Genomic DNA, 13,250 nt, shown 5'->3' with positions numbered 1-13,250 from the left:
AGGGAGGGAGGGAGGGAGGGAGGGAGGGAAAAAGGAAGAATTTTGCAAATATTACCTCTTTTGATGTTCACAAATACCCTGGGAGGTTGGTGACATTGTTACCCCCATTTTATAGATATGGAGACTGAGGTAGACGGAGACTAAGTGACTTGCCCAGGCTGACATAGCTAATAAGTATCTAAGTTTAGATAAGAAATATTCCTTGACCCCCAAGAAACTTGTGGTTTAGAAGGGAGCTAGGAGATACAGTGGATAGAAGTTTGGAGTCAGGAAGACCTGATTTCAAATCTTGCCTCAGGCATTTCCTAGTTCTATGACCCTGGGCAAATCACTTAACCTCTGCCTGCCTCAGTTTCCTCATTTGCAAATAGGGATGATAACATCCCCATTTTATCTACCCTATCCCCACCTACCTCCCAGAGTTGTTGTGAGCATCAAATGAGAGCAAACGTAAAATACTTTGAAAACTTTAAAGCATCGTATTAAATATTCAGTATAAATATATATTAAAGCTACCCATCATCACTAGTGTTGTTGTCATCATTGTTATTGTTAGGGACAGAGAGAATGCCTCACATAACTCTTTTTTTAAAAAAACCCTTAGAATCAGTCCTAAGCTGAGGGACTTATGAGAAAGAAAACTAGCCACATTCAGAGGAAGAACTGTGGGAGCGGAAACACAGAAGAAAAACAACTGCTTGATCACATGGGCTGATAGGGATATTATTTGGGATGTAGACACTAAACAATAACTCTAGTCCCACTATCAATAATATGGAATTAGGCCTTGATCAGTGATACATGTAAAACCCAGTGGAATTATGTGTCAGCTACAGGGGGTTAGGGAGGTTTTAGGGGAGAGGGAAAGAACATGAAACATGTAACTAGGGGAAAATATTCAAAATAAAAATTAAAAAAAAAAAAGAATCAGTCCTAAGTATTGGTTCCAAGGCAGAAGAGTGGTAAGGGCAAAGCAATTGGGGTTAAGTGACTTGCCCAAGTTCACACCACTGAGATCAGATTTGAACCCAGGACCTCCCGTCTCCAGGCCTGGCTCTCTATCCAGTCACCTAGTCACTTCCCCTTTAACTCTTTACATCTAAAATAGCTGGAGGCATTTCGAAGGCAGAAATAAATCCTGGCTCATTATAGTCTCCCTCTCCCTGAGCCCGCATCCTCCTCCCACCCCACCTTATGACACCTTGTACCTCTCATGGTTACATCCATTGGATGGCCCACTCTCTGTGGAGCCGCTCTGGGAGCAGGATGAGCAGGACGACTTTCGGGGGCTGGGCTGCCACATGGAAGGCAGGCTGCTCACAGGGGCATCGATCAAGTCTGGGGGCACTGAGGAAAGGAAGAAGGGTAGAAACCCCCATTAAGGCACGAACAGAGCCCTTCATCCAAAGGCAGCAGCTCCCCAGTAGCAGAGGGAAGGAAGAACCAGAATCTGGAGTGGAAGCATCAGGACTCCCAAATGAGATTCAGCCGAGACCCCTGGAATGCCCGTGATCTGATCAAAGGTACCCAAGAAGTCCGGAGGACAGCTAGTGCTCCCTGCTAGGCCAGCAGAGGGGTCAGCAGATAAAAGGTACCACAGAGAAAGACGGGAATGGGGCGAGACGGTGAGACAGAGGAGCCAGAGAACCAGAGAATTAAAACCAAGCCGATCGGAAAAGAGAAATGGGAGGAAAAGGAAGAGAGCCTCGAGCGAGGGTGCCATGTTGTCATTTGTCCATCCCCAGGGTCCTGCTACCTATGAGGAGAGGGAAGGTGGCCAGCCTCAAAACCAGGCAAAGAACTATTGTCTTCTGGGTGTCATCACCTAAGAAGGAGGGTCTTGGGGCATCCAGGGGAGAGGGATCAGAAGGCAAAAAAGGGTCTCTTGAGTCTTTGCTGTGAAGATTGGTAAATGGGATGATGGATGCTTAGCCTAGACAATAGAAGAGAGGATGGGGTGGTATATGAGGGTGGTCTTCAAGCACGTGAAGGACCATCACCTAAAAGAGGGATTGGTACTGGGTTCTAAGACAGGATTGCAGTCAGAGCTAGGCAATGGGGGTTAAGTGACTTGCCCACAGTCACACAGCTAGATTCAACTCCTTTCATCTATAAATGAGGAAACTGAGGCCCAAGAGAGGAAGGGACTTACCCAGATTTACACAGTGAGAGAATGACAAAGTAAAGGCAAAGACTCTGGGCTTCTGACTCCTGGTCATTCGACTCTGCTTTTTCTTTTAGAAAACCTGTCATCTCAATAGGCCAAATAAATTGCCAAAAGCGACAGACCTGGGATTTGAACCCAGGTCCACTGACTCCAAAATCCAACACTTATGAATTATTTCTGGTGCACAGAAATAGTCCTTTACTAGCCAAACATCCTTGGACGAGCCAGTTGACTTTCTTGCTTTCCTCCTCTACAAAATGATAGAGTTTGTGCTCCACGGCTTCTAAGGTCTCTTCCAACTCTAAATCAACGACGCTATGACTCTGATACGAGATCAATGGACCACATGACATCACTGCATCCCACAATCCACTTTACTTAGGAATGGAATTAAAAAAAAAAACTCCTCACCTTCTGTCTTAGAAGTGATACCAAGTATTGGTTCCAAGGCAGAAGAGCAACAAGGGCTAGGCAACTGGGGTGAAGTGACTTACCCAGCGTCACACAGGAAGTGTTTGAGGCCAGATTTGAACCCAGGTCCTCCCAACCTCGAGGACGGGTACTCTAACCACTGAGCAACCCAGCTGCCCCTAGGAATGGAATTCAAATGACAACATGGCTGAGATTGATAAGCACCAAGATGGCAGATGAAGGGGAGACCAGGACATTACTGGGGGGGAACGAGTCTGTGTCCGTCAGGGTAGGAATAGCAGTCCCTCCAGTGTGAGTGGACAAATGCCCCACGGCCATCACAACCATGGTCCGGCCCAACGGGAACACCATCCAAGCTGATCCTGATGAGGCAGGGGGAGACTGAGGCGAGCAGCCCGTGGGCACTTGAGACATAGTTTTAAAAGAAAAAAGAAACAAATGGATAAGGTGAAGGTTCCGGGGAAGAAAAGACTCCAAGGTAGCCACATTCTGTTAAATCTGAACTCTTCTTCTGCCCCGAACAAGTTGGAGCAGTTGGACTGGGCAGCCTCTGGAGCCCCTTCCCTCCACCTCTAAAGCAACGAGCCTCTGTCTGTTCATATTAGAGTGGACTCTGGCTTCACAGGATCAGAAATGGAGAATGAAACGTCCCTTACAGATGATCTAGGCCAGCCCCTTCATTTTGCAGAGGAAAACCCCAAGGCCTAGAGAAGGAAGTGACTTGTCCAAGGTCACACTGGTAACAAGATGAATTGGGATTCAAACCCAGTTTATCTTATCACAAATCACAAAAAGGGTCTTTTCTACTATATACCACATCACCCATCTAATATTATACGTCTGCTATGAGATAGCTGGGGAAGCTAAGATTTGAGATGGAAGGGGCTTTGAGATCATCTAGCCTCATCTCACAGATAAGGAAGCTGAGATCTCAATAGGTCAAATCAATTGCCCAAAGTCAAAAGTGACAGACCTGGGATTTGAACTCAAGTCCTCTGACTCCAAAATCCAATACTTATGAACTATTTCTGGTGCATAGAATGCCAGGTCCAGAGTTAGGAAGACTCATCTTCATGAATTCAAATCTGACCTCAGACACTTCCTAGCTGTATGACCCTGGGGAAGTCATTTTACTCTCTTAGCCTCAGTTTCTTCATCTGTCAAATGAGCTGGAGAAGGAAATGGCAAACCTTTCAGTGTCTCACTTAACCCTGCTTGCCTCAGTTCCCTCATCTGTAAAATGAGCTGGAGAAGGAAATGGCAAACCTTTCAGTGTCTCACTTAACCCTGCTTGCCTCAGTTCCCTCATCTGTAAAATGAGCTGGAGAAGGAAATGGCAAACCCTCTCAGTGTCTCACTTAACCCTGTTTGCCTCAGTTCCCTCATCTGTAAAATGAGCTGGAGAAGGAAATGGCAAACCATTCCATTATCTCCTCCAAGAAAACCCCAAATGAGGTCAGGAAGTGTCAAGCACAGCAGAAATGATAAGAAAAAGGAGGGAGACCATTAAATAACAATATATCATTTACCGTAAAAAGAAAAGTAAAATGGATCGTCAGGAGATCCTCATTCTAGAGCTGGAAGGGATCCCACAAGTCCCCTAGGCCGAGCCCTTCATTTTACAGAAGAGAAAACTGAGGCCCAGAAAGTGGCTTGACAAGGTCAGGTCGGGATCTGATCCCAGGGTTTCTCCCTCCAAAGTCAGGGCCATTTCTCCCACCCCACACTTCCAGCCTGGTTCTAGCAACTCACTATGAGGAACTGGAATGACTATCTAGAACGTTCTCTTTTGAAACTCATGACGAGCGAACACAGAACCTAAGTGAACAGAGAGAAGCAAGCAGGAGAGATGCTTTTTCTCGGACAGCCTCACCCAGAAGGAAACACCGAATGGACCGTTTGTCTCCTTGACCCATCTAGACCCTTCCCTGTCTCGACAATGGCAGGGGAGATGGCCACCAGCCAGGGAGAAAGAGACTGTGGCTGCCATGAGCTCCCAGAGTCAGACACTTGGACTGGTCCATCCCCACTTGAGCTTAGGGTTCTGGGGGACACAGAGGGTCCGGGCTTTCTTCCCGTGCCCTTGGAAAGTGATGGTGCCCGAATCTCATTTGTACCCCAACAAAGCATCTTTTTTAAAAAACCCTCACCTTCCATCTTCATCTTGGAATCAATCCTGTGTATTGGCTCCAAGGCAGAAGAGTGGTAAGGGTGGGCAATGGGGGTCAAGTGACTTGCCCAGGGTCACACAGCTGGGAAGTGTCTGATGCCAGATTGGAACCCAGGACCTCCCATCTTTGGGCCTGGCTCTCAATCTACTGAGCCACCTAGCTAGCCCCCTTACTGGGATCTTTTTTTCTTTCTTTTTTTAAAAATAAAACCCTCATCTTCCATCTTAGAATCAATACTGTGTATTGGCTCCAAGGCAGAAGAGTGGTAAGGGTGGGCCATGGGGGGTCAAGTGACTTGCCCAGGGTCACCCAGCTGGAAAGTGTCTGAGGCCAGATTTGAACCCAGGACCTCCTGTCTCTAGGCCTGGCTCTCCATCCACTGAGCCACCCAGCTGCCTCCCAACAAAGCATCTTAAGGGGACTTCGGTGACAAGGGACAGAAGTCGGAGCTTTCGATCCCACCGAGAGACCGTAAAAACGTCCTCGGCTCCTGAGATTGCTTTCCTGTTGGCACTTGGGAAACCATAAAACACTCCAGAAATCGGAGCCATTAGCGAGAAGTCAATCGTGCTGTTCTAATAGGCTAAGCAATGAAGAATTGTCCAATTCCATCCATCACAGACAGGGAACTTCCAGCTCAGTGATGGATTATAATGTACTTGGATGATGGCTCTATTTTTTAACGAGAAGTTCCATTTATCTTGGAGTCATGGGACCTGCGTTTGAATCTCAACAACCTGGGTGACCTTGTAAGGCACTTCATGCTCTGGGACTCAGTTTCTTCCTCTGTAAAATGAAGAAGTCAGATTAAATAACCTCTAAAGCGCTTTCTAGCTTTAGACAAATAATTTTTTTTAAATCCTTATCTTTCATCTTAGAATCAGTATTATGTCTTGATTCCAAGGCAGAAGAGCAGTAAAGGGCTGGGCAATGGGGGTGAAGGGACTTACCTAGGAAGTGTCTGAGGCTAGATTTGAACTCAGGACTTCTCATCTCCACGTCTAGAGCTCTATCCACTGTGCCACCTAGCCGTACCGCTTACATTTTTTTTGGACTCTTACCTTCTGTCTTAGAATATTGATACTAAAATTGATAATACTAAATACTAAGTACAAAAAAATTGATACTAAATATCGGTTTCAAAGCAGAACAGTGGTGAGGGCTGAGGATACTGGGGTTAAGTGACTTGTCCAGTGTCCTACAGCTAGTGTCTGAGGCCACTTTTGAACCCAGGACCTCCTGTCTCTAGGCCTGGCTCTCTATCCTGGCTGCCCTCTATACTGAATTTTTTTTAAAACCCTTAACTTCTGTGTATTGACTTATAGGTGGAAGAGTGGTAAGGGTGGGCAATGGGGGTCAAGTGACTTGCCCAGGGTCACACAGCTGGGAAGTGTCTGAGGCCAGATTGGAACCCAGGACCTCCTGTCTCTAGGTCTGACTCTCCATCCACTGAGCTACCCAGCTGCCCCCTAAGCCTGGCTCTCTATCCTGGCTGCCCTCTAAACTGAGTTTTTGATGCCACAATCTTAAGGGGGATCAAGACCTGAGAGGTTAATTGACTTACTTAGCTGTGTGACCCTGGACAAGTCACTTAGCCTTAAAGTCACAGAGCCGTGAAAGCCCTTTCTCTTGACTGCTAGCTCAGTTCGGGGGCCTTTCAAGACCACCCTCCCGGGTGATGCCGTCCCGTCACGCAGCAGGGACACAGACGTACCGAACTCTGACTGCATGCCAGGGTAGATGATTCTGAAGACGTAGTCTGTGGCTTCGTCGTCCTCCTTGTCCGACGCAGATTCTGAGGAGCCCTGCGGGCTTCGCTTGCGGAGCTTTGGAAACACTTTGCCCTAAAAGAAGAGGTTCCCGACCCAATGCACCAAGCTCCTTCCCCCCCAGCCCGAAGCACGCTCAGGGGCCAGACTGGCATGCCCCAAGCGCCCATCGCCCACGGGGGCTTCCCGGGAGAAGGGGCTTCTCTCCCCTCCCCTCCTGCCCTCCTCTGACGCGGGATGCAGGGAGCTTCTTACCTTTCCTCGCTGGGACCACAGTGGCGGGTCCAGCTGGCCGTGGGGCAGCAGCCCGTTCTCCAGGCACGAGAGAAACTGGAGCAGGTGACCCCCCTTGGGAAACCGGAACGGGGGCCTCTGAATCCCATCCTGGCTCACTAACACCACCGTCCCACCACTGTCTACTATTGACGACACAAAGCCAGACAAGACACGGGCACGAATCACCCACTGAGCTCCTCACAGGAAGCCTCCTGCAAGCCCAGGGACCTGCCTCCCTGGGTCGCCCCTTCCAAACAGCCTTCTTCCCCCGCCCGATCGCCCCGCTGGCCAACTAGCATTCACTAACTGCTCATCATTGTGGGAGGCACCAGACCAGGTAACCAGAATGCAAAGAATTCTTACCCTCGTTAAATTAAAATCATAAAATCATAATATAATATTTATAATATCGGCTTATATATTTTATGTTTAAATTTATATGACAATAAATTTATAAATAAATTTATAAATGAAAATCTGTTAAATGAAATATTAAATTTCCATAAAATGATTTAATTTAATTTTAAAAAATGTTAACCCTCACCTTCTGTCTTAGAATCAATACTAAACCTCTGTTCCAAGGCAGAAGAATGGTAAGGGTTAGGCAATAGGGGTTAAATGACTTGCCCAGGGTCACACAGCTAGGAAGTGTCCGAGGCCAGATTTGACCTCCCGTCTCTAAACCTGGCTCCCGATCCACTGAGCCGCCCAGCTGCCCCAAATGACTTGCATTTAATCAGGGAAGACAACATGTGCGTATATGGGTAGGTATGAATAAGGAGGCCTCTAAAGTGGATGTAGGATCACAGATTTTTAGAGCACATCAAGTCAACTTCCTTAATTCTACCAAAGAAGAATTGTAGACCTAAAGGTCAAGCCATTGGCCCAGCGCCATATATCTAATAAGTATCTGTGGCAGGTTTTGAACTCAGGTCTTCCTGATACCAAGCTCTATCCATGACACCATCCAGTTGACTACCCTGCCATCTTGTCCCACTTTGACAAGATATAGGAAGATAAGAAATGTTCCATGGAGTCACATCCAGTCTCTTATGGGATCACCAAAGGATAGTTTATAAGAGGAACTGGCTGATTCTTTTTAATAGTTCATGACTCAGGGGCAGCAGGTGGCTCAGTAGTTAGGATGCCAGCCCTGGAGTCGGGGTTCAAATTTGGCCTCAGAAACTTCCTAGCTATTTGACCCTGGGCAAGTCACTTAACCCCGTTGGCCAATTCTTGACCTTCCATCCTAGAGATCTTACTAAGACGGAAAGTAAGGGATAAAAAAAAAAAAAAGTCTAGGGGGCAGCTCGGTGGCTCAGTGGATTGAGAGTCAGGCCCAGAGATGGGAGGTCCTGGAGTCAAATCTGGCCTCAGATACTTCCTAACTGTGTGACCCTGGGCAAGTCACTTAACCCCTATTGTCCAGCTCTTACCACTCTTCTGCCTTAGAACCGATACAGAGGATTGATTCTAAGATGAAAGGTGAGGGTTTAAAAAAACAAAAGAAAAATAGTCTGCGCCTCAGTTTCCTCCTCCATGAAATAATGAGACCTTGATGGCCAATCCAAACTCTAAATCTATGATCCTATTATCTGGGCTCCTATAATTCAATGGAATTTACTGGCATTTATAAAATGCCTCGGAGGTAGCAGAGGCAGGCAGCTGGTGCCCTGGATAGAGTGCTGGACCTGGAGTTGGGAAGACCTGAGTTCAAATCTGACTTCAGGCACTTTCTAGCCTTTTGACCCTGGGCAAGTCACTCTTCACTTGTAAAACAGGAATAAAAATCAGCCCACAGGGTTGTTGTGAGGCTCCAATGAGGTATTTGTAAAGTGTGTAGTGTATAGCACTGAAGTCTATCTAAAGTGTGTCACAGCACAGTGCCTGGCACATAGTAAACCATCTTTTTTAATTAAAAAGTGCTTATTTTTCAGTGATTGAGAAACATTTGTCTCCTTCCTACTATCTGTCACAGAGTATATTAAGTGAGAAGGAAACAGAAACAGAGAAAGACCAAGAATCCCTTGACTGAAAGAGCTTTGCTTCTCATCAGCCTGGGAAGTCTGCGCAGTCCCCAGACACTTGTCTCGTCCTTCCATGGGGCCACTGGAGAATCCATCACCCAGAAGCCATTCTTGTCTATTTAAGCTTCCAGCCTGTACGACCTCTCCTATTTATTTTATATGAATTTTCTGTACATTTTTGGGCTCTGTGAGAGCAGGAACTGCCTTGTTCCATCCCTGTCTTAGTATCTCCAGAATCTAACCCGGTGCCCGGTGCCCAGGAGGCACTAAATAGATGCTTGTTGTTTGTTGATCACTTGATCCTTGGCTGCAAGTTTCAGAGGTTTCTGTCACCCTGGGTTATGGATCCATGGGTCTAGAGCTGACAGGGACCTTAGAGGCCATCAAGTCCATTTTACAGATGAGGAAACTGAGGCTCAAAGATGTGATGAGATCCTAGATGTGAGCTGGAAGGGACTTAAGAGTCGATCCAATCTATACATACTCATCTTACAAATGAGAAGAAAAGGGGATTTGTCAGAAGAAGAGAAGAGGAGCAGAATGGAGAACTGGAGGGGTCTCATTTGTCTCATCAACCCAAGTAATACGGCACCCAGGGGAGGTTTAGCTCGGCAGACCAGGAGAACAGCTGGGAGACCAAGACCAAGGCTCAAAGCAAGGAGTGCAGTACCACTTGATTGGAAGGAGAAAAGTCAAGGACTGGAGAGTCACAGAATTTCGGATCTAGAGTCCAAAGGGACCTGAGAGGCCATCAAGGCCCACTCCTTCATTTTACAGAAGAGGAAACTAAGGCCCAAGGAATTTAGGTGACTCACCCAAGGTCACAAAGCAGGAAAGATAACACAAGGACACCCAGCAGGTCCTTAATAAATAAATATTGAATAAATAAATAAATTGAATAAATAAATAAATCAAGTGAGATCAAGAGATTTGTTCTAGGTATTCATCATTCCATAGTTATGTGTTCAGGGCTATGTGACTCTAAAAGATGGAGCTTGTCTTAATTAAAGCTGAGTTCAGATCCTTCCTCAGATACTCACTAGCTCTATAATCCTGAACAAGTCCTTTCACCTCTTGGCTTCAATTTCTCACTTGTAAAATGGGGGTAATAACAGTACCTCTCTCTGAGTTGTGGGGATCTAATGGAAAAGGGCATATAAAACATTTTGTACATTTTTAAAGCCCAATATAAGCACCAGTTATTATCCTTAGTATTATTGTTATTAAAAGCACGTGTTGAGGCAGTGTTGCACAATGGATAGGGAGGACCTAAGTTAAAATCTTAGCTTTGCTATTTACTAGCTGGGTGGTCTTGAGCAAGTCATTTAAATTCCTTGAGTCTCCGTGTCCCTCTCTATAAAATAAAAGAAATTTAACTCAATAGTCCCTGGGTCCTTTTCCAGCTCTAGACTGAGGATCTTGCATCCTATGAAAAGGCCTGGCCACAATACTCAGCCAGACATCGTGGGGTCCCTGGACAGGGAAATGACCCAACCTGGGGAGATCCAACCTCCAGCCATACCTCCTCCGAGCAGTCATTACCTTGCTGATGGCAGTGCAGATAGACGATCTCCTCTAGACGGATGGTCATGGCATAGTCCCAGTACACGCTGAAAGAGGAGGAGGGTCTGGTTCAGAGATGTGAGCCCAAGTCCCCCCCTCTTTCCAAAAACAGAAAAGGAACTCAAAGAACATCTCCTTGGAGAGAAGCAGGCCGCAACTCACCTGCCTTCAGGCCATCATCCCTCATCCTTACCTCCTTTCCACTGGAACTCTGGACTTTATCCCTAGGATAAGGCAAACCTTTGAAAGGTGAGTCTTATTTTACCAGGAATTAGGTAGGGCTCCAGGCCACATCCTGGTATCTCTTCACCAAACTGTCCCATGAATACTAACAACTCCTTCTCCCCTGAAGCATCTTTTATGGATTGCTGTTATTCAGGTGTTTCAGTCATATCTGACTCTTCGGGATCTCATTTATGGTCTTTCTTGGCAAAGATCCTGGAATGGTTGGTCATTTCCTTCTCCAGCTCATTTTACAGATGAGGAAACTGAGGCCAACAAGGTTAAATGACTTCTCCAGGGTCTTTCCCACTAAGCTCTTTGAGAACAGAGCCTGTCTTCCTTTTTTGTACCCCCAATAAAATGTGTATCTCTCTCTCTCTCTCTCTCTCTCTCTCTCTCTCTCTCTCTCTCTATCTCTTTATTCCTCTCTCTCTCTCTATCTCTTTATTCCTCTCTCTCTCTATCTCTTTATTCCTCTCTCTCTATCTCTATCTCTTTATTCCTCTCTCTCCCTCTCTTCCTCTCTCTCCCTCTCTTTCTCTTTCTCTTCTTCCCTTTTTCCCTCTTCCTCTCTCTCTCTCTCTCTTCTTCCCTTTTTCCCTCTTCCTCTCTCTCTATAAATATATATATATATAATACACATATATGTGTCTCTATATGTGCCCATCCATCTATGTATCTTCCCCTTTCTCATGTGCTCTCTAGTCTCACTTCACTTCCCACCCTCTCTCCCTCCTCCTCCCCATCCCATTTCCCTCCTTTTCCCTTTCTCTCCCTACCTCCATCCTCCTTTCCTTCCCCCTGGGATGAACCACCTACAGACCGAACCCCAGCACCCTCCTCCTAGAGAGACGCCCAGCAGCCCAGGTCTTTCTTCTTTTGAAAGTAATTTTAGGACAAGCTTCGCCTCCAGTCTCATCAAGGGCAGCCACTCATTCAGCACCATCCCAGGCTACAAGGCCTGCAAAGTCCTCCCAAGGGCCTGTGTCTCCAGTTTGTATGAATTTAGCCATTTCTCCCATCATGCCACAGCTTGCCCCTGACTGTCCACACCAATAAGAAGGGCAGGCGGCAGGTTCCTGGAAGGCTTCCTCCAAATGGCGCCCACCTTGGTTACAAGGACCCTTGACCTGGCATTATAAAAATAGCTGGTACCTTGGTGGGTATATTTGTGTATACGAGTCTCCTTTCCAATAACACTGGGATATGTATCTGCCTCCCAGGCATACTGTTGTGAGGGTCCAATGAAATCATCATTATAAAGTGTTTAGCACAGTGCCTGGCACACAGTAAGTGCTATATAAATGTTAGCTATTATTATTATTATTATTATTAGGCAGTTAGGTGCTACAGTGCCAGGCCTAGAGTCAGGAGGACCTGAGTTCAAATCCAATCTCAGACACTCCCTAGCTGGACAAGTCACTTAACCCCCATTGCCCAGCCCTTACCACTCTTCTGCCTTAGAACCAATGCATAGTATTGATTCTAAGACAGAAGGTAAGTTTTTAAAAGAAAAAAGACAAACTGGGGTCCAGGAATTCCTCAGGACATACTCAAATCGCCGATCTAGCAGATCTCTGGACAAAGCCATCCCTGACTCAGTTCTCATCCAGCCTCTCCCTGGAGACCTCCAGAGAGTGGACACCATCACTTCTCAGGGCAGCCAACTCTGCTTTGGGCCAGCTCTGATTGCTAGAAGGTTCTCCCCCTCTACCAAGCCTAATTCTGCCTCTCTCGTCCTTGTTCTCTAATCTCCAGTTCCAAATAGAAACACTAATTCCTCTCCCAAGTAACGGCCCCTCAAGTACTTAAAAGTCAGCTATCGAGTCCTCTCAGGCTCCCAGAAATCTCTTTGATTTCAAGGGGGCTGCTCTGGGGTCTTCATACTTTGCAGTTTCTGGGAGAGATAGAATAGGGGAAGGGAGCATAGGAAAGACTCCCCCAGGGGAGCAGGATATCTCCAGGACAGGGAAGGGGCAGGGAACCCCCCCTGGAGACTGCCCAGCAGGCATCTTGGGGGATTGCTCAGCCAGCTTGGGGGAGATGGTCTTGCTGGCTCCAGTGCCGCTTGTCCCCAGATCATGGGCAGAGGGAGCCAACAGAGAACAACGAGCTAAGCTGCCTCATGCTTCAAGGGCTTTAAGTGCATGCCATGTGGGGATGAGCTGGAGGAACCGAGGATGTTTAGCATGGAGAAAAGCAGGCTGGGGATGGAGGGGATGAGAGCTGTGTTTAAGTATCTAATTGTCTCCCGTGAAGGATTAGCCGTGTTCTGTGTTCCATAATAGAGTAGGGACAGAAGAATTGATTTCAAACCCACGCTCTGCCACTTACTAACTGCATAGCATTGGGAAAATCACTCAGCCTCTCTGTGGTCCCCAATTTCCTCATCCAGGAAACAAAGATGTTGGGCCAGATGACCTCTAAAGGCCCTTCCCCGCCCCCAAGTAGAAGCAGTGGCTGCAAACTGCCAAGAGGCAGATTTAGGTGAGACAGAGAGAGAGGAGAGGAGAGGAGAGGAGAGGAGGGAAGGGGAGGGAAGGGAAGGGGAGGGGAGGGAAGGGAAGGGAAGGGAAGGGAAGGGAAGGGAAGGGAAGGGAAGGGAAGGGAAGGGAAGGGAAGG

General features: G+C 47.0%; 1 protein-coding gene across 1 annotated transcript in view; it reads right to left on the bottom strand.

Moving 5' to 3' along the window:
• Window positions 1-13,250, bottom strand: part of SGSM1 (small G protein signaling modulator 1) — a 115,660-nt gene that overhangs the window by 24,353 nt on the left and 78,057 nt on the right. Inside the window, exons 10-14 of the mRNA XM_044685468.1 lie at window positions 10,385-10,452; window positions 6,795-6,958; window positions 6,485-6,614; window positions 2,839-2,961; window positions 1,209-1,347 (exon numbers count right to left, since the gene is read on the bottom strand). Of these exons, the coding sequence (XP_044541403.1) occupies window positions 1,209-1,347; window positions 2,839-2,961; window positions 6,485-6,614; window positions 6,795-6,958; window positions 10,385-10,452 (624 nt within the window). The remainder of the gene's footprint in view (window positions 1-1,208; window positions 1,348-2,838; window positions 2,962-6,484; window positions 6,615-6,794; window positions 6,959-10,384; window positions 10,453-13,250) is intronic.

Source organism: Gracilinanus agilis, chromosome 1 (assembly GCF_016433145.1).
Source record: "Gracilinanus agilis isolate LMUSP501 chromosome 1, AgileGrace, whole genome shotgun sequence".
NCBI lineage: Eukaryota > Metazoa > Chordata > Mammalia > Didelphimorphia > Didelphidae > Gracilinanus > Gracilinanus agilis.
Note: the sequence above shows the minus strand (reverse complement) of the source record. Positions and strands in the feature narration are given on the sequence as shown.